At 53.3% G+C, this 21,310-nt stretch overlaps 1 protein-coding gene across 2 annotated transcripts in view; it reads left to right on the forward strand.

Annotated features, from left to right (window-relative positions):
- The first annotated feature begins 9,679 nt into the window (after positions 1 to 9,679).
- Positions 9,680 to 21,310, forward strand: part of PIEZO1 (piezo type mechanosensitive ion channel component 1 (Er blood group)) — a 62,564-nt gene continuing 50,933 nt past the window's right edge. For both annotated transcript variants that reach the window (XR_005658582.1, XM_039888664.1), the window contains exon 1: positions 9,680 to 10,059. Coding sequence is in view for 1 of the 2 variants with exons in the window: in XM_039888664.1 (XP_039744598.1) it covers positions 9,996 to 10,059 (64 nt within the window). In the remaining variant the exon portion in view is untranslated. The remainder of the gene's footprint in view (positions 10,060 to 21,310) is intronic.

The following is a 21,310-nucleotide window of genomic DNA, read 5'->3' on the forward strand; positions in this document are numbered from 1 at the left end:
TGTGACATAAACACAGAAATAGTTCACAGTCTTCATTTGTGTGCCCCCAGAAGCAGACTCTGACTCAAGGATTTGGGGGCAAATCATTTATTTGGGAGATGGTTCCAGGAAGTAAGGGTTTGGAAAGTAGGACAGGGAAAGAACCCATACAAGGTGTATTCCTGAGCAGGTGACCACCGAGGGTGACCACCAAGGACAACTGTGGCCCCGTTACTTCAGGACTTCTGGGAAACACTGTAGAACACTCTCAGCATTGTTCCACCTGGGACCAACTGTGTCCTCACTCGGTGAGGGCTGCTCCCAGGGGCCTTAGCCATCTCCTCATGCCTACTACTCTAATCTGCACTGCTCCACCTTTAGGCAGAGAGAAGCCAGGAAGCCATTCGCATGGAGGGAAGCTGCCTGAAAGTGATCCTCAGATTATGTACTGAGGGGATCGGGGTGAGCTACCATAAGTGTCTGCTACACTCACAGATGTGTGTGTGTAAATGCAGAGGCATATATGTACAGTCGACAGTTCTCAAAAGTGGACCCATGAGGTCAAAACTATTTTCCTAAACTTATCAAAGAAGACTGTTTGTCCTCAGTTATCTGGAGAGGCTATTCCTCCCCTTTCCAGCTACTTCCCTATGTGAGGCCAGATTTTCTTAATATACTTAACCAAAACAGCTCATCCCAGCAGACTGGGTATGGAGTAGCCTGAGAATCCAATGGTCCTCTATTAAGCTAGACATTGAAGAAACTGACAAAAAATGTTTTTTAAATGCCAGTCTTTTCACTAATTTTGTCTTCGAAAAAAAATAAAAACTATGTTACGGGTTTCTTGTTATTTTTAATGACTTAATACATAAATGTTTTTTAAAGCCTTAGTTTTAATTTCTAATTGGTAAATATTGATAGATATAATACACATCAACAGAAGGCCTTGGGGTCCTCAGGAATTTTTAGGAGTATACGGCCCATGGAGCAGAGCTGGGGTCTGAATTTTAGACCTTTGACTTGTAATGAGGAGAGAAGTATTGGTAAAATCCAGGACCTGCAGTTAAACTGCCCAAGTAGAATCTGGCTGTGTGACCGCACAGATGGCTATACCTCTGAGCCTCAGTCTTCTGATCTATAACAAGGGTTGATAATGATAATATTTGATTTATGAGGAACTTATGAGGATTAAATGTGGGTAAAGTGCCTAGAACAATTCTGGGACCACAACCAGTGAAAATAGATGAAGCTTGTCATCATCACTGTAATCACCGTCACTATCTTCATAACCACTATCGTCATCACCATGACCACTATGTTATCATCACCGTCACCTTTATCATCATCATCACCATTGTCATCCCATCCCCATGATCATCATCATCATCATCAACACCATCATCATCATCATCATCATCATCATCATCATCATCATTATCGTCATCATCATCATTTTAACCACACTCCAGAAAATAAGAGTTGCAGTAGATTCTGAGTTTGGACCACAGCTATGTCTGACCTTCCCTAACTTCCTAGAACCCATCCCGCCCCCTGGGTCCTGCTTCTGCCAGTCTGCCATGCCAAACAAGCATGGCATGAATGGCTGCTCCTCAACTGCCTTCTATCCTGGTGTCATTTGCATATAACAGCAACCACCCAGGGGTATGCAGCGCCTTAGAATTTTCAAAGCAGTTTCACAAAACAATAATAGTTGGTTTCTTTTGAGGTGTGGTTTTTGCAGGCCCTGTTCCCTGTGATTGGAATGCCTTCTCTGTCTCACCCTCAAAGTGAACCAACAAGTGGTACCCCATTTGTGGGTACCAGCTGAGACTTGTAGGGCACAGAGCTGGTGCACCAGGGAGCCATTTTGCACCTCCACTTGTGCCTGTCAATTGGCCCCTTTTCCTTCCCCAAGAGACCAGATGGGAGCCAGAGTTAATGGTGGAATTCAGGCTTTTGGGGATCCCCCCAGGCCCTACAGAGAGCCCGTCACCTACAGCCACGAGGGAACTTTTTATAGTCTTGGCTTATGATGCGAAGTCCTTAGCCAAGTCTGGAGGCGGCTTTGATCTTCACTGAAGGCGTTTGGGTCTCAGCCAGGATCAATGTGCACTTGGCTCACTGTCCACCAGACAGCTTTGGAATCCATTACAGAAAGGATAAAGTGAGAGGCTGGACAAGCTGCAGCTGCCCATGGACTGAGTGACCCTGGAGGTCTCCCCTCCTCCCCAAGCATCGTTTTTTTCATCCGTATCAGGAGCCCTCAATGGAACCTGCTTTCAGCAAGTCTGCTGTGAGAGTCCTGGGAAAGTGAAATAAACCTCTAACTCTCACATGTTACTGACAAATACCAACACGACACACTCGATTTCAGAGAGTATCAGGGTGGGAGAGGGTGCACTGTCTTGATCCATATGTGAGTGTCCAGAGCAGCTCTGTCCAATAGAGGGGGAGCCACAAGTGTAATTCTAAATTTTCTAGTAGCTACATTAAAACAGTAAAAAGGATCAGGAGACATTAATATTAATTTTTTTTTATTTTACCCATTATATCCAAAGTGTTATTTTAACAGGTAATCAATGTAAACTTTATTAATAAGCTATTTCACATTCTTTTTGTCACACCGCCATCATAATCATCAAGTACAATCACTCACACTAATCATATAAGTGTAGTGTGTATTTTACACTTATAGTAAATCTCAATTTGGAGCTTGCTACATGTTCATGGAAATACTTGGTCTTTAGATTTCATGAAATTCACAGTCGGAAAACTGGATTCACAGGCCCAAGTTGTTGTAAATAGCCATAATAGTTTTCCAATAACTGCATAAAGTGTTTAAAATTAATTAAGAGTAAATGCAAGTGCAAGCCCAATTTCCAGTGGTTCTGCCCCTTCTGCAGGGGTAGAGCAGGCCTTGCAGACTGAGAGTGCATCTGACAACCAAGGAGGTCCCTTCCACCTGCGGGCGCCCACGACCAGGCGGCTGGCCACGCGTGAAAAATAGTGCGAGGGCCCTGGAGCCGCAGGCAGTCAACCTTGGTAACCCGAGGGAAGACCCCAAGCCCCCAGCCTCAGCCTGCAAATGAACGCAGACACGCGAAAGCATGCCCGTGTCGTGGCCTGGCGCTGTCAATCACGCAGCGGCGGGAGGCGGAGGCAGGGGCGGAGCTTGGTCCATGATGGGGTGGAGCCGGGATTGATGGTCACGCGGTCTTGCCAGTCCCGGCGATACAAAGAGTTCCCACGTGGTGGGACGGGGTTTAGTGTCCGGAAGGGGCGTGGCAAGGGTGGGGCGAGGCTCGTGAAGGGGCTCGAATGGCGACGGATGTTTCCCGGAAAGTTCCACCGGTTCCCGAGTTCGGACCCCACAGGCAGACCAACAGGCCTGCCCAACCGGTGCCAGCCACAGGAGGTCGCCAGGGTCATCCTGGATCACCTATTACCCTGCGAGGCGCCTCCTGTCCTGACACCTGCTACGATCCGGCGCGTAGAGTGAGCCCAGGGGTGGCTCCTCCGTTGGAAGGCATCCTCCATGGTTGTAAGAGCTCACAGGAGAATGCCTGGAACTGCAAGAACAACTTAAAAAACAATGCACAGGCTAAGCCTGAAACCGAGGGCCTTGTCCCGGAGTAAGGCCAGAACTGCCCCAGCGTCCACCAAGCCAAGCACAGGATCCTTCCCTCCACCTGTAGTAAAGGTGGACATCGGTCCTTCTAATGGCACCCCTCTCCGCCTGTTGCCATGGCCCATGGACCACTCTTGAGGGGCTTGCAAGTGTTTCTCACTTAACAACTTTGAAGGCCCTGCCTCCAGCCGCTCCCCTTCCTTTGTAGGTTAGATGTGCCCTGCATCCCAGGAGTTCAAGGCTTGGCAGACTGGAGGTTAGTGATCAGGAGCCCAAACGCTGGAGGGAGACAATGGTCCATCCAGCAGTGTTCACTGAGGTACTACTACGTGGCAGAGCCCATTGTGTCTCAGTGCAGGAGGAAGAAGGCCAGACCCCGAGGCTTTGGGAGTTGAAGGGAGGGGACAGCCTAATGGCAGCTGGATTAGAATGGTCACCAGACCACAAAGGAGTTTGAACTTCCTCTTAAGGCTGGTGGGAAGGGAACTGGGACAAAACTCTGGGAGGAGTTCTTTGCTTGCCAGTTGTTAAATTGCCAAACTGTTAAGCACTGTGCTGAGAGGTTTGTGAGAGGGGTTGCAGAACTCCCCTGTGTTTCCTGAGCCCATGGAGCATCCAGGTGCTGGGTGCACAGGGGGAAGAATGAAGGACAAGACCTTTGTAGATAACACCACTCAGCTATGCCCCTGGTCTAGCCTCTCATTGTAAAGGCTAGTTCAAATAATGATTGACCCTATATTTGGGGAGGCCTGGGGTTTGGTTTTTTTTTATTCTGTAACAGGACCAGGACACTTTCCTGTAAACCTCATGTGGACAGTTAGGTCCTACAGCTACAATGCTGAGGTTTTAAGGGGGCCAATCAGCTTGCAAGCACTTTTCATTCTTTTGTATAGATTACTTCGACTGCCACATAAACTAAAGACCAACTCAGTGCCAAGGCAAGTAAATTAGGTGGGGAGGCTCAGAGGACCCAGAGGGTCTCCTTGTGAGTGAGTAGGGATGATTCTATCCAAGCCCCCAGTGTATCTGTCCAAGCCCCCAGAGAGCACAGCTCTTGTGTGGGGGTGGGGCCAGGGGCTCCCAGCCTTGGGGTCTGTTCCGTCCTCAAACCAACTGCCAGTGGGACTGCCCTGAAAATCACACACATGTGTGTTCTTGGTGGGGGACCCTCTCCACCAGAGAACAGTCCCCATGCAAGGCCTGGTGTAGGATTTCCCTAGGGCAGCGCTGCATGGAGCTCATCAGGGGCTGGGGGAGCGAGGCAGGCTGAGAGCCAGCGCAAGACTTGTCTCAGCTCGCAGCTGATGGCTCAGTCACACACGACTCTCCCCTTGAAAGCTGAGTAGATCACATTTCAGGGCTTTCCAGGAGAGAAAGGAAAAGAGTTTATCCACTGGCTCCCATGGATCAAGGGTCAACTTAGCTCCCCTTCTGCATTGTGCATGTATGGGTACAGTCAGGGTCTTGGATCACAAAGCTCTGGGCAGAAGGTGGGGCAGAAGGGTGCAAGGGAGGGGCACCATTAGGGTCTGGGTTCTGTGTGACTGTTTTCTATTGCCACATTGAGCTAGTTGCTTTGCAGCCACTATTAGTGGTCAGCCCTCTGCAATGGCATCTGATAAAGGCACTGACTTCACACCCTAGGTGACTCTTCTATTTGCAGATGCTGTGTCAGCCCTGGGGGTGCAGTGTCCCTTGAGGTGGAGCCCCATCAAAGGCCTGCCCATTCTCAAGTCCTTGCTGGGTGCTCAGTGGTCTCCTCTGGCCTTGTTGACTGACTCACTAACACTAGCATCTGGGCCCACCAGGATGGCCGGCCCCTTCAGGGGCCTGGAGCTGCTCTTTCTTAGCCAGCACTCTGCTTCTGAGATCCAGGCCTCTGTCCACTGTCCACTTGCAGGTAGCAAGGGGGTGCTTTCCTCCCTCCCATAAGCCTGAGAGAGCAAGCAGGACCACTGCTAGGGGCCGGTGGTGTTAGAGAAAACCAGCAGGACTGAAGGGCCAGTACAGGCAAACAGCAGGAACGTGAAAGTGCCTGGGCTGGAGCGAGCAGGGCTTCATCTGTTAAAACCTCCACCAGGTAGCTTCCTGCACATAAGGAAGGTGTAGCATATGCCCCCAGATCCACCTTTGAGTTGACCCAGCCAGTCCAAATCCAGGTGCGTGGTTAGGGAGAGGGCCAGATCCAGGGGGCATTCCTCTTTCAGCTCTGACCAGGCCCATGGGCTTGATTCCTATAGAGGGCTCCCAGCCGCAAGCACCTGTTGCACCTTTCTGCATAGTGGGTTCAAGCTTCTAACCTTCCAACTCAACCAGGCCCATGAGACCAGAAGGCAGGTTCCAGATCTGACTTGGAGCCATGGGGTGGAACCAGGTACCACTGGTGACTCTGGTCCAGTCATATCCTGAGCAGACATAACCAAATGCTGGGCCTGAGGGTAGCAAGGAAGCAGGGTCACCAGGCTGATTCCAGGTGGGCAGTTGGGTGGGAGAGGTCAGTGACTCAAGGCCGGTTCTGTGGGACGGGTTCCTTAGGAGACTCTTGGGATCCACTGATGGATGGGATTAGGATGTGCACTAATTCTCCACTGGATCAATTCCTGTTCTTTGTTTCTAGGAAAGAGGGCCATGGAAATTCGATGGGAATGTACTTGGGGAAATAAAAAATATATCTCTCCAAAGCTCATCGAGTCTCTGGCCAGGAGTCTAGGAAACAATATTCAGAAGAAACAGAATGTGACTGCCCCTGGGGAGGTTCTGGGTGGAGGAAAGACATAGCACGGGTTGCTCGAAACCATCTTAACCACGTTTATATTTTCCCAGATTAGTCGTTTATGGTGGTAAAAATTCATAATATAAAATGTATCATTTAAAACATTTTAAGTGTACAATTCCTGTGGCATTAAGTACATTCACATTGTCGTGTAACCACCACCACCACTATTTTCTGAACTTCGTCATCATCCCAAACAGAAACTCTGTCCCATTCAGTAATAAGTCCCCTCTCTCCTCCTCAGCCCCTGAGATCCTCTCATTTCCTTTTGGTTTCTGTGAATTTGCCTATTTAGATGTTTTGTGAGTCGAATCATAAAATATTTGTCTGTTTGTAACTAGCCGCTTTCGCTGAGCCTCATGTTTTTAAGGGTCATCCATGCTGTAGCATGTGTCAGAGCTTCCTTCCTTTTTATGGCTGAATAATATTTCATTATGGGTGGACTATATTTTGTTTAACCGTTCATCTGTTATTAGACACTTGGGTCATTTCCTTTTAAAATTGATTTTTAATTGTAGACAAGTAGCGACTACATTATCCTCGAGGACAAAGTTAAACCTGAGTGATAATCTCCTACTGATGATACTCTTGTCCTTCCTTGGTCCCTAGGAGACTTGAACATTCTTGCACTTCAAGACTAAATTACTATTTTAATCAACAGCAACGGTGTAGGAAGACCTCAGAATTGGCTTTGGACTTGGGAGTCAGGAAAGCTGTCCTTGTGGCCTGGCTTATCCTTTGGCAAATGGCTTATCTCCCTAGCCCCCATGTCTTCACCTACAAAGGATTAGAACATGAGTTATTGACTGGCCAGGGCCATTGGACAGGCAAACTCCCTGCTGCCCCCTGCTTTGCAAGGGAGCAGATCGAGAAGCTCTTTTCTGAGAATTTATCCCTATTGTGCTCATTTTAAATTTATTTTATGAATAGGTGATACATATATATAGCAAAAAATCAAAACAGCACCAAAAAGTATTTCAGTGACTATTATGTGTCCCTCCTATCCAGATATGGGGCCCCAGTCCTACCTGTCCTGTGTGCCCTCCCAGAGATGGTGTCTAGCAGGCATGTGCTTTACCTTGCTGCTTTTTCCCAGATGTAATAGTATATCTTAGAGATTGTTCCATATGATAAACAGAGAGTTGCTTGATTCCGTGTAACCCATGGGCAGTACTCCAGTGCAGGATACACTGTAACTTATTTACCTTATTTACCATAGGCTGTGGGCAGACAGTTTTTTCCTAGTCTTTTGCTACTGCAATACTTGGACACATGTTCTGTTCCTTTGTGAGCACACCTGCAAGGAAGTTCCGAGGTTCCCCCTTTCTTTGGAGTAACTGTCCTAGAGCTAGATGAGAAGGTGGGAAACTTTGTCAGCCAGGTCCCCAAAGCTGCTGTAGTGGGTTTGGAGGCTATGGATCTGCCCCTCTGTCCCCTCTTCTCTCCTCGTTCCTGCATCCTCCTGCTTCCCCTGAAGACCTTACTCTTGGGAAAGTGTCTAAAACCTTGCAGCCTCAACTGTAGAAGGACTTAGCTTAAAGGAATGGTCTTTAAGCATTTTTAGTTTTGCATTTAAAACTTTTATGCAAACAAGATTGTCTTATATCCCTTCAAGGGGGAGCATCGGTGTCCTGAGAGGGGAGCCCCCCAGCTGCCCTCATGATCACCCCAAGGGCAGTCCAGGCAGAGGAGGGAGCAAGGGTATCCCTAGGCTGGATGCAGTGTCTGTTCTGCTGGCATTCCAGCAAGCCTTTCTCTCTCATTTCCTTCCCTCCTCTCTGATGCCTGCATGCTAGGAACAATAATGCAGGATAGACAAGGGGACAAATGGTGACCCTCACTGGGCGCATGTTACTTCACACCTACTTTAACATGGTCTCCTCTTAAATCTTCACAACTCCAAGGCTTGGGTCCACCACCCTATCTCGTGGATATTCCCGAAGCAAAGAGAGTGGGTATAGCATTCTGGGACCATAAAGCCAACAGCCCGTAGAGCTGATGTGGGCTTTCCTTCTTGTCTATTCTTTTGATGCTGATTCTACTTGGAGATCCTGGCCCCAACCCCTGCCAAAGGGCGACCTAAGGTGGCCAGATTTGTGCTTTTTCTTGAGGGTGGCTCCAGCCATCTCTGCTAGAGGCTAGAACAGGCCAATGAGTCCTGGGACTCCCAATCAGCTGGACCCCATTTCCCCAGCCTTTTTTGGGCTCTGACCTTTGGGAGGAATCCCAAGGATACAAGTCTCAGAAAGTCTAGAAAAAGTTTAGGGTCAGACATGACTCTAGCTGGGAACTGAGACAGGAAGGAGCAGAGGAGAAGCATGGAGAAAGCCAGTCAGCATTTAAACACCAGACTGCATGAAAGTCCACCTTTTAGAGTTTTGAAGAGTCGGAAAGTCTGGGCCCGTTTTCTGGTTGGCATCAGTCGGCTGGTGTGGAGTGCTGGCTGGCTACAGGCTGTTAGTCCCCGCCACACCCACCAGCCTCACTCGTTCCCTTATGCAGCCGAGTTGGGATCCTGAACAGAGCTCAGCCTTACCTGCACCCTGGGCGCAGCCTCTGACACTGTGGGGCCTTACCCTTTTCTCCTTCCCCTTTTCTCCTTCCCCAGCCATCTCAAGAGTGGCAAAGGCCGGACCGAGGTGTCCTGGGTGAAGTGCCCAGCACACCCTGGATTCGGGCCCTGATTTGTCCATCCTAGGAGACAACAGTTTTCGGCAGGTGCTCTGGCTGTTATTACTACTGTCTTAAGGCAAAGTGATTAGTGCAAAGCGGGTGGCGGAGGCAAGTGCGGCTGGAAGCTGCCCCCAGGCAGCCTACAGTCCCGCAGCCCACCCGACGCGCGCCTGGTCCCCGGCTGGTCCTCCGGCCTGGGGCCCCGAGCCGATCCACGGTCCCTAGGGGGCGCTGTGTCCTCACGTCTGCGGTAGCAAAGCGAAAGTCGCTCCGGCCACGCGGGGCGCCGTTGCGCGTGGGGTACTGCGGACGAAGCCAGGCCCTAGGGAGCCTTTCTTTAGTGCTCTAGACGGGTCCGCCGGGGAGAAGTGCCCCCCGCTCTCCCCCACGCGCACACCGAGCAGCAGCGCCAAGGCTATTGGGGGTGGAGGTCTCCTCGGGGCGCACGCTGGGAGGGGGTCTGGGTCCCGAATTGCCAGCCCCAGCCAGGAGGGCTGGCGGGGTGCGCTGGTGCGTGGTGTAGCAGGGGTGCCAGGCGCGCCCGGCCGTCGAGGCAGCGCGGAGGCGGGCACGCCGCGGAGGGCGGGCGGGCAGGCAGGGGCTGAGCTTATAAAGGCCCGCGGGCGGGGAGGGAGGGAGCTGCCGAGCCGCCGTCCGGCCCTGCTCTGTCTCCGCGAGCTGCCGAGAGTCGCGCGCTGCGCTCGCCGCTGGGCAGGGCTGTCCCCAGAACGGGCGCAGGCCCCGGACCAACCGAGGAGGAGTAGGAGCGCGGAGGCACTCGAGTCACCGCCGACCAGCGGGGGTCCTGGCCGCGGCGCGCGGCACGTGCGGGGACCTTCCCTGTGAGCCATGGCGCGCCAAGCCCGGATGCCCCGCGCGGTCCCTTAGTGCCGAGGCGGCCCAGCGACCCAGGGCGGACTCCACGGGCCCCCCACCCTGGGCATGGAGTCGCACGTGCTCGGCGCCGTGCTCTACTGGCTGCTGCTGCCCTTCGCGCTCTTGGCCGGTGAGTGGGGCGGGCGCGGTGAGCTCTGGGCTGGGACACGGCTGTGTCCCGCTCCCCACTTCCCGGCCACACGGCGAGCGAGGCCAGCCGGGGCGGGGACCATGCGCGGGCTGGCGCGGAGATTCCCCAGGACGCGCGGCCCTTGGCGCCCGCATTCCAGAAGCATGAGAGTGCCCGCGAGGCCGGGCGGCGCGGGCGGCCTTGGCAGGGTCCCCGTCCGATCGCCGGGCTTGGGAGGGCGGCATCGGGGTGGCAGAGAGGTGGCAACTCAGTGCCCACGGTGCGGGCCGGCGAGTGCCCCAGGAGGGCGCGGCTGGTGCCTCGCTCAGGCGCCGGGGAGCAGCGACGCCGCGAGGAGATTATTTGCCCCTGTGGGACGGGCCGAAGAGCTGGCGAGGGGGGCACGAATCTCTTTTTCTCTTTCTTGTTTAAAAAAAAAAAAAGGCGCAAACTTGCATCATGACTTCCTGACCAATGTGGGAGAAGGCGGGCTTCCTGCCTGGAGCTGTTTAATCTGGAGCCTCCAGAGCAGAACTAACTTCTGTGCCCTAGGCGCCCCCCTCCCTTCCCTGCGTCTCCACGCCCCGGACTAGGGTAGGCCCATGCTTCGGAAAAAGTAGTTCTGGTTCCTCCCTTCCTTTCCCAGTGCCCTGGCTTGCTCTGCTCCATCGCTAGTTCTGCGGGAGGGGCCCGGCACCTGGGTTCTGGGCCGGGGTAGGGAACACCCCTCAATAGGCTCAGGCCTTGGCATCAGAGCAGAGGGTCCCCAGCCCTGGCATCAGTGTCACCCCTTCTGGAAAGCACATCCTGTGGTTCTCGGTGCTATAAGGCCTCTCCCTCTGCACCCTCCCTGCTTCCACTGTGCCCAGGGCAGAGTGCCCAGCAACTCATTCCACCCTTCACACTGCCCTCAGTTCCCTCCACGTGAGGCTGTCTCCACTGGGTGTGAGCTGGAAAGTAGTCTGATTAAATTAATTCACGGAAACATGGAAAGGTTTGCATTGGGTGCAAAAGTCTGTCCGTTGGGTGGAAATCTGTCAGACCATGATAGGCGGTGGTGATTTTATTCTGAAAGCCTTTCCAGAGCCTGATAATTCACTCCAGGTAGGCTTCTGCCAACTTCTGTTATAGGTAGGCATAGGCTCCCAGTGAGCCAGGAATGTAGGGGATCCACAGCAGCCTGCACTTTGGCTCCCAGACAGACTGTGTTTTGATTTGTAGCAGAGAAAGGTGGTGAAACTTGGGAAATTTTTCAAGACAAGAATCAATGAAAACATTGAGGTTGGAAAGGAGGATTTGAGTCGTCCCTTGTGTGGACAGGACAGCCCGGGATGTGCAAGGGAGAGCACAGGGTCAGCCCGCTGGGCACTGTGCCTCTGGAGAGTCAGCTGGTACAGATGAGCAGGACAGATCCAGCTAGAGGTAGGCTTATAAGCAGTGGTGCGTGTGTGGTGGTGGGTTAGGGGACAGGTAAGCTTCTCAAAGGCACAGGTTCACCTGTCCTGCCACAAGCACCCGCAGCCTCTTTGGCCTGGCCTTTGAAATGAATCTGTTCGGCCTGCAGAGGTGGGAGTCGTTCCTCCAGGGAACACCTCCCGCCAGACGGTGGAGTCTCCTTGTACAGTGTCAGCAAACTTTTTCTGTAATGGACTACATAGTAAATATTTTCACATCATGAAATCTTTGCAAATTTTTCCAACTATTAAAAAAAAAATGTAAAAACCACTCCTAGTTGTGGGCTCTGCCAAAACAAGTGGTGGGGCCAGGTTTGGCCTGCGAGCCGGAGTTTGTTGATTGAGAATTAGGCAGGGGTCCTGGGTTCTTCTCTGGGTCTCTGCTGCTCCCCACGTGGTGATGGGAAGCGTTCTCTTGTCCCTGGATGTGGAGGTGGCACTAGCTCAGGGTTTTCACCTGGGCCATATTGGGTTCATCTGGGGAGCTTGATGACTAATTCTCTGCTTGTTGCTCATTTTTTCTGTAAACCTAAAACAGCCCCCAAAATAAAGTCTTATTAATTTTTTAAAAAGCCCTGATGCCCAGACCACACCCCATACTGATCCTGTGCCTGGCTGTGGGGCTTGGGCTTCAGTATTTTTTCTTAAGCTTCGAGGGAGGGTGATGTCAAGCTGGTCTGGCAGGTGATACCTGAGACTCTTTGTCCAGGGTGTAGGCAGCTCCCATCCCTGGGGACCCAGTTGCTGTCCTGCTGATATCAAGGTCAGGCTGCCTAGCTGGAAGTGGAATATTCACTCTATTGTCTCCTGAGCACCTCCTCTCTGTCAGGCTCTGGCTAGAAACGACTATTTTTCTACAGCCTTTTGGAAGTGAGAGGTGGGTGCTGGATAAGGCCTTCAGAGGATATTAGTCAGACTTGTTCCCTGTGCTCGCTCATGTAGTGGCCGTGGGGAGGGTTTTAGTCATCCTGGGGTGTCCCTCACCCCCATGCCACACCCTGTGTGGTGCAGGATTACTACTACCCCAAAAGCATGGCTAGGCATCTTCATCATAACAAGACTCCCTGACTCCCCCTGTGAAGGATGGAGGCCTTAGGCCGCTCACTTGCTGTCTCTGGAGCCCTGGCAGACCAGGACCCAAAGCTGAAAGCTTCTGGAGAGATGTCAGGGCAGGACATTTAGTGATTCTTAGAATAGGCCACGCCTCCTGACTCTGGACTTTACAGACAGCCAGAAACATTGTAGCTAAAAGGGAAGTAGTTAGAAGGCAGTAACTGTATCATTGGCCAGAGTAAACAGATGTAGTGCGTAGTGCGTAGTGTGGTAACATGGCCTCTGCCTGAAGGATGGGGCCTCAGGCCTCGCAGGCACACCCACTGCGCGCTGGGGCGTCACCTGCACCAGACTGATATCACTGAGAAATGTTACCATTTAGAATAGGGACACTTCCTCTTTTTCATAGTGTTGTCACCATTACTGTCTCTGCAGCCCCACAAGGCAGGCAGAATGTGGTCTTCTCTCTTGGCAATGAGGCCTAGGTCTTGGGGCCTTGTTAGCAATTTAGATTCGAGAATTCAGCATTTATCCAGTAACCCCTTGGGGGTAACAGCGTGCTCGCCTCTCAGAACAGCACAGAACCTGGGTCTGTTTCGTCCAGAGGCTATGCTCCACAGTGTCACTGAGAAGGAAAGCACCCAGACTGGGTGGCTGTGGAGCTGGGAGTATGTCTTGCTTTCCTTTGTGACCTTAGAGGAGAGACACTGCCTCATGCTGGCCTCCAGGAAGACTGAATGAGTCAGCAGGACTGAGGTACATGGTTGACAGGCCTGAGGGGTGGGTGTGCACGTGTGTTTGGGGGAGGGGCCAGGGTCTGCCCAGGGGCTGAAGATGGGTCACCTGTAGTCATCTGCAGGCCATCATCCCACTGACAGGCAGAGCATGAAGAGCCTGGGGCCCAGCCAGGAAGGGTCCTACAGAGGAAGTATCTTCTCTGGAGGTGGGAGGAGTGCCTGGTCTCGGATCCTGGCCCCACGGGCTACTTCCTGGGCGGTGTCTCCCCTGTTCTGACATGGCACTGAATTTGCTTTCAGTGCTCAAAGGTGAAGAGGAGGGAGGTGGGCCTTCTTGACTCCCTCTGCTCTGAGCGCAGCCACAGGGGATTGCTTTCTTTGGTGAGTGGTAGATGGGGCCAGCCCATCAGAGGGATGGTGGATATTCAGGGGCCAGTGTAGCCACTTCTGATAGGAAGCCACTCTTGACCACTCTGGTCTCAGAAAGCCTCTTTTCCTTAGAATTCAACAAAATGCTGGACTTCTTAGTTATCTATTTTAGAAATATATAGACTTTTAAAATGTATATTTTCCCCTTCCGGTTGCGAAAGCAATCTGGTCCTTCCTTGTGGTAAGCGTTCTGGAAGCAGTAGGTAAGACAGCACATGTCTGTCAGACAGGGCACCCTCATGGAATGCCCACTTCAAGCTTTTCCTCAAGGAGAGCAGTGTGGCTGGCAGCCCTGTCCCCAGCTCCCTTTCCCCCTCATCCTGAGTCTCCTGGAGAGGAAAATGGGGCAGGGCAGAATCACCTCTTCTACATCTGAGCTCTGTTCCACTCTTGACCTTTGAACTCCTCTGAGTGCAGCATGTTTTCTGGATGAGGAACCTGGGAGTTGGGGAAGTTAATTCAATCACACAAGTAGGAAGTGAGGAAGCTGGGGATCGAATCTTTTCCTTTCTGGGGCAGGTGAATCTCACACCTGCTGGCAGGATGTCACCTTTGGGAGAGCCTGGAATGGAAAGTCATGAGGACAGAGATGGAAGGGAAGGGAAAGGGGGAAAGGAGAGGAGGGAAGGGGATAGAAAGGGGAGACTCAGCTGACTTTGCTGGAGGGTGTTTCTGAGCACAACGGCTTCTGTGCTGCTCTGAACTTGCTGGGACCTCACCCCTCTCTCCAGGCCTCAAGTTTCCTCACATGTAAACAAGACAGTGAAAGCTCGAAGGTTGCTCCCAGGCCTCTGATCTCTTGGTCCCCAGGGCTCTGGATAGGAGCAAGACTGAGGCAGCCTCCACACACAGGCCTGGTGGGCCAAGAACCCCAAAGCACTTTCCCACACGTGCAGCACGCTGGGCCCGAGTGCTGGTGTTTAGCCACCAGGTTGGGTCTCCGGAGGCAGAATGGAAGGAGCCGCCCGCCACCAGGGTCTGTGCACACAGGACTGTACAACCAGTCTCGGGCAGGTCCCAGGAAGCGGGAGGTGAGGTGTCCAGGGCCAGCCAAGGGACCACGGGTGTCTGTAGCCCGGCTCTCTGCCAGGACGCCCTACGCCCACCCACAGATTCCTGTGAGCTCACACAGGACCTCTCCCTGAGTCTTTCCCAGATTCATTCAAGCGTCCTCTCGTCCAGATCTCGAGGGACTGAGCCCTGGGCAGGAGCCAGGGGCCTAAGTTCTGATTCACGGCCAATGGTGGTGGCCGTGGGAGGGGCTGGGACTCATCCTTCTCCCTTTCTAACCAGGCGGTGGTTTCCTTGGCTGTAAAAAATGGTCTGGGGTCCTCCAGCTCCTGGTGATTTGGTCTGTAAGTGCCTTGCTGTGTTTATTCACGCAATAGTGTGCTGAGCACCAATGGGCAAGATGTGCAAAAAATAAGCCACATGAGGTGGGGTCCCCAAATACTGTCATACAGAACAAGGTCCAGGCTGGGCATGGAGCTGGGCAGGACAGCGGGGAGGTGAGCACCAGGCAAGGCCAGTCTGCTGGAGGGGGAGAAGTTGGCAGCCTGGCAGGTTGGCAGCTCCAGGGCCCCAGACCAGTGTAGCCCCCCACAGCTGGGCACTCTGTCAGTGGGTGGCTTTGTGTATGTGTGTGTATGTGTGTGTGGGGGGGTGTGTTTCTTTCTAGGCTCCAATCCCCTGGTTGAGCCAGGTAGAGCTGGGGCAGGAGAAGGGTTAGACAAGCCAGATAGAGTCGGGGCCAGAGGGAGATGAGACGATTCTCCCCCAGTTTTGATTTTTGTTAACATAAGTAATGTGTGAATGCTTTTTTATGAAATAGTGAAATGTTAAATCCGATAAGATGAAGTTCCTGTTTTAACCCTTTGGGCCTGTCCACCCCACATTCACTCTTAGAAGGAGACCTGCCCAGTGTGTTGTGGGCCCTGTAGGGCCCCGTCGTTCAGGCCTACCTGTTTTTTTTGTCAAAGCACAAGTATTTCTGCCTTGTGTGCTTCCCACAGCCCTGTGACTTGGCCTCCCCTCTGTTCTTCTCAGATGGGTACCCACAGTCTCTGTGCTACCCCCACTCGTGGGAGCTGAGATTGCTTCCAGGCCTTTGGAATCACAGCAGCACTGCCCTCTTTTGCTCCTGTGTGTGTTCTTGGGGGTGGAAATGGGGCCAGGACCTTCTTATTTTGTAGACGAGCGGCCGCAGGCTGAGACTGGGCAGCTTGGGCGGCTCTGGGGCGGGCCGCCCCTTAGTGGGAGGTGATAGCTGGCTGGAGCACAATGGGGCAGCGTCAAGGCCCGGACCAGCGCCCGGGGGTGACGCCAGGGCACCCTTAGGCTGACGTGCGTGGCCTCCCGCTTCCCTGCAGCCGTCTGGGGGCCTTTGCTCAGTGGGGTGGGTCCATTTTTCTGGTGTGTTTTAATAACATAATTATAGGGAGTATTTTTAGGTTCCCTCTAACCGGCCGGCTGTTTACCAGGCTTCTATCTGCACACTGTTTTCTCCGTAAGTATATATAGCCGAGGCCACTTCTCCTTCCTCGGGTTCAGGCTAAAGAGAGACCGTGGCCACCTCAGCCAACTCCTGTGGTTTCTTTTACCAGTGAATGGGCGGCTGAGATGGGCCCAAGAGCCAGCCGGCTCCTGCAGAGTAAGCGGGGGGCTCAGGGGCCATGCCTCCACCCCAGGTCCGCCAGATGGGGAGGAGCTGGCCCATGCAGGGAGCAGGGGGAGGTTCCCAGGTGTGCCAGCTAGGCCCATCCCTCCCCCAGCTCTCCTCACTTCCCCTGCCCTTCGAAAGCCTTCCCAGGGATCCTCTGAGGGGAAACAAAAGAATAAAACTGCCACATAAACATTCCTCGGGCCTGTGGGAACAACCGGAGGGCTATGATTGTGGCCAGAACTGAAGGGCAGAGACGGAGAGAGCCAGGTGCAGGCTCCCCAGGCAAGGGGCCCTCTGAGGAGGAACTCCGCTGGCCTCTGGCCTGCGTCTCGGTCTTTCTTACCTCCTGGAACCAGCAAGGTCTGTGACCTGTCAGCTGGGACCCAGTCACACCCCGGCTCCCCCGCAGGGCCTGGGTCCCGCTCTGTCGCTGTGTGGGCAATGCCGCCGTCTCCCTCCATTCTCCTCTGTCACCCGCTCCCGCCCGTTCGCTTGATTTCTATTTATGGTTAAAATGCCATTAAAACAGCACATCATTATAACAACCTGAAAGGAATTTTTAAAAGGGAAATGAAATCATCCATTCACTACTCTTAACTAAGCTGTTTTATCTTTCCTCTTCCTTTCTCCCATAGCCGGGGGTAATAAGGACCACTGCCACCCCATAGCTAACAGGAGCTACTGAGTGCCAGGCTTTGTGCCACCCATGTGTCTATATCCCCTTCTGGTACAGGGGTTGGGTGCTCTTGTGCCATTTCACAAAGGAGCAGGTTTCTCAACTGCCTGACGTCTTTCTGCAGGCTCGCGTGCGCCCTGACAACTTAAGTCCAGGTGCAATTCGGATGTGGTGTGCTAGTTGCCTTTTCGAGTGTGAGATCATCCTAGGGCAGCAGCTCCCCAGCCCCTCCTGAACTCCCCGCCGTCCATCTCCATCTGCTGTGTGACCTCCCTGAAGTTGTCTACCCTGTCTTCTCATCCTCCAGCTGACCGGTCCCTCAGGCACAAACCTCTGATCGTTTCTCTGACTCAGTGTCGACTCGTCTCCCTACCCATCTCTGCGACCTCTACCCATGTTCACTGCCATTGCACCCTGGGCTGGGACACACATGTGTACCTCTCTGTTTTCCCTGCCCCAGGCTTTTGGCTCTGTGTCTAGATGCATCCCATGGCCAAGTGGCCTGAGACATCTGAGCATCCATTCCTTCACATAAAACCCCAAGAGCTGCCACTGCCCACCTCAAAAACCCTGCTCCTCAGCTTGGCACATGGCCCCTGGTCTTCTAGTCTCCCCTCAGTGAGTCACCAACTTTCCTGTCTGCTGCTGGTAGCGGCACTCTACAGTGAGCATGCTCTCTTCTAACTGGTGACATAGGGCCTGGGGGTGATATCATGTACGTAGATGGCAGTTGACACTGGGTCTGTCTGCCCCCGAAGCCAGGGTTCTTGCTGTGATACTTCTGCTTCTCAGGGAGCCCCAGCCTGGTCCCCACACCTTCAACCTCTTAGTATATCGGGTGACTCCCCAGTTCCTTCCTCCTGCTGTACCTACAAACTCCCAGCTTCTCTCTCATCCCCCACCACCCAGAGCTCATTATTGCCCTGAGGCCCTGTCAGCTGTTCCCTTTGTCACCATCTTCCTGTGGCTGCCCCTCTTCCCCACCAGACACTGGGACACTCTGCTGCCTTCTGCCACTTTAATTTACTTGGCAAATATGTTCGAAGAACCTGCTTTAAGCCAGGCCTTGCTTTAAGCTTTGGTGGTCTTGACACAGTCCCCAGTAGGGGACAGCATCTGGTCCATGCATTGTTTTTAACTGAAATATCATGAGCAAATACTAAAGTGCCCAGATCTTTAAGTATCCTGTTTGGTGATGTTTGACAGTTGAGTACATTGGTGTAACCACTTCCTCAAACAAGACAGAGGACACTTCTGCCCCAAGGGTGCCCATGTCCCCTTTTGATCACCCCCCATGATTCTCTGACTTCTGTTACCGTAGGTCAGTTTTGCCTGCAGTTGGGGTTCATGTTCAAGGGACCACCAGGGCCATGTGCTTCTGCGTCGCCGCCTTTGTTCATGGCAGATTCTGCAGTTGGTCCAGGCCGTGTCACTGTACCTTCTTTTTTAGTGTTGGTTAGTGTTCCTCTGTTATATACACCACATTTGTTTATCTGTTTTCCTGTTCTGCGTTGGTGATTATGAGCTAGGCTGCTAGTTGTGCATGTCTCTCTGTGGACACATACTTGAATTTCATTCACTCCTACACACCTGGGCGTGGGGTTGCCAGGTTCTCCAGGTTGCGTAGTTTCCGCTCCCACGCAGCGGGAAGGTTCCAGGGCTCACACCCTCCCCCAGCACATGGTGCCGGGGCCTCTGATTTTAGCTGCTTTGTGGGCGTGGGGTGGTATCTTTAATCTGTATCACCGATGTTAATCACCTTTGATATCTTTTGTGAGGTATCTCAAAGTCTTTCACCCACCTTTAAAAACGGTTGTTTGTTTATTTCTGACTTGCGGAAGTTCTTTATGGCTTCAGATTTTAGGTCTTTATCAGCTGTATGCACTGCAAATATTTTCCTCCACCTGTGGCTTACCAATTCTAATCGTTTTCTGAATGGTATGTAAGAGTGGGTGTAGTCCGTTAGCTCATGATGTGCTCTGTTTAAATGTCCAGCTTCCCGCCAGAAGAAAGTCAGCTGTGGCTGGGTGCCTGGCACGTGGGACCTCCCTCAGTATTTCCTGATGGGTAGCTAGGCCGCTCAGACAGGGCTGGTCTCCTCCTGCGCTTCCTGCCTCTTGCCTTCGCCTGCGCCCTGTGCTCACTCCCCACCCTCAGCTCTCAGATCCCTTCCCAGAGCCTTTGTCCTGCTGTCTGCAGGAACCGTGCCTTGCTCACCAGTTCTTGTCCTGGGTGTCCCGGGCATGGCTGGGTCTCTCACTCTGTTGTCTTCGGCAAGGCCTCCCCTGGGCCACCTGTTGGATGAAGTGGGTTCCTTTCAGCCAGGGTAAAGTGACAGTCCAGGCCTCCTGGCCCACCATTCCCTGCGGGTCCCAGAGATGCAGTGGCCTGCCTCGTGTGTCGCCTGCTCTACCTTCTGTTTCCCCTCAGGGTAAATTCCTGGAGTTGGACCACTGAGTCCAAGGACAGCACGGTTTCAGGCCCCGTGGATGCTGCGCTCGAGTGCTTGGCGAGTACAGCACTGCCTGGCCCTGGGAGTCCTGTCTTGTTTGATCCCCAGGGAGCCCTGTGTGGCCCTAGCACTCTCCTGCATCTCCCCAGCAGATGAGCTGCCTGAGTCCTCAGGCAGGACGGCCGCACATCTCCGGGGTCAGCAAGAGTCTCCTGCTTCCCCTCCTGTCTTTCCAGGACCCAGCAGCAGAGCAAACACTCATGCCTGTTTCTCTTCCGGTTCATGCGGAGAGGCACCGGCCTGCTTCCCCGACACCAGTGCCCAGGTGGCGTTTTCTCCACCCCCATGCCATCCTGCTATCAGTGGTGGTGCCTGTGTTCCCCTTGGGCATGCTTGTGTCCTTGCCGATGTTGTTATGGTATTGTCAGGGCCCGATCCTGCGGTCCTCCTGGTGGGAAGGGGAGGTAGGCAGAGGCTGTGATAAGCGGCACCGCTTGAGGCTACACTCTCTGATACTCACAACAAAACCACCAGCTCCTGAGCTTGGGGCCACTTCCAGTGGGCTGCAGGAGCTGCATCCAAGACCTTATCAGTGGGTGCAGACTTTCCAGATGGGGAGAGGCAGCCAGGCTGGTGCCTCATCTTTGACGATCGGGAGTGGCGGGTTAGTGATGTTGGAGGGATGTGAGGGACTTGCAGCAGGTATGGGCAGTCCAGGGAAAGTGGCTTGAAGCCTGTTGTGGGCCGGGGGTGGCGGCAGCCCCATTTGTTCAGGAGCTGGCTGTGTGATCCGGCTCCTGAGCATGTTTGCTCTGTGACCTTGACAACAACCTCTCCTGCCTCGCTTTCCTCATCCTGGCAAATGGGCATATCTGTGACCTCGTGAGAATGAGATTAATACAGAAGGAAAGTATAGACCGTTGTCTGTCTGGAGGTCGCTCTACATGAGGTCCTGGATGCTGGAGGATGGTTGGTGAGCTTAGGGTCCCTCTGTGTTCTCTGCCTAATGAGGCCAGGGAACACTGGCTTGTCTTCTTCCTTCACATGGAGATGGCACCCACCTGCCATTCCACTGCTCTGTTTGGCCCTATCAGATTATTGCCTTTAGCATCTGGGGGACTTCGATGGCTCTGTACCCCTAAGGTTGCAGGTGGAGACACTCCAGTGTGGGGGAGACGCTGTCTTAATCCTTCCAGAGGGAGGCAATACTTATACTGAATAAACAAACCCCAGGCTTGCAGGAGGCACACACAGAGGGAGTCTGCTCCACTCACAGACTTCTGGCCTCTTGCCTGACCCCTGCCCACCCACCGTTTCCTTGGAGTAAGGCTCCTCTTCTCTCTCTACATCTCCTCCCTTGCCCCCAAACTGGGTTGTCCAACCTTGTGTCCCACGGTCCCCCATTTGGGTGTCTCTCTTAACTCTCTACTGTTGGACTGCCACGTTGTCCACTTGTTCATGCCACCCTCCCCCCCACCAGGTCCCCGTCCTGGAGAGCAAGGGATGAGGGCTGGAAGCCAAGTTATCTGCAAGGACAAGTGGGGGACACGCTCCTCTGGAGGCCTGCCCTGAATCAAGGAGCCCCAACTGAGAGGAAACCCCCTGACCCTCCAGGGCTGGAGGCGTAGGAGGCAGATGGAGAAGTAATTAATTGCTGCCTCCGGAGGAGGCTCAAGAAGTTTCTGGGCTGGACAGACTGCATTACATTCCAGAGCCTGAGAGACACTTCCAGGCATCACGGGGGCCAGGAGCCTGTGCCTGTGTTTGTGTCTTTAGGAGGTGTTGCCC

The sequence above is a fragment of the Pteropus medius genome, unplaced genomic scaffold (genome assembly GCF_902729225.1).
Source record: "Pteropus medius unplaced genomic scaffold, Ma_sr-lr_union100, whole genome shotgun sequence".
Taxonomy (NCBI): domain Eukaryota; kingdom Metazoa; phylum Chordata; class Mammalia; order Chiroptera; family Pteropodidae; genus Pteropus; species Pteropus medius.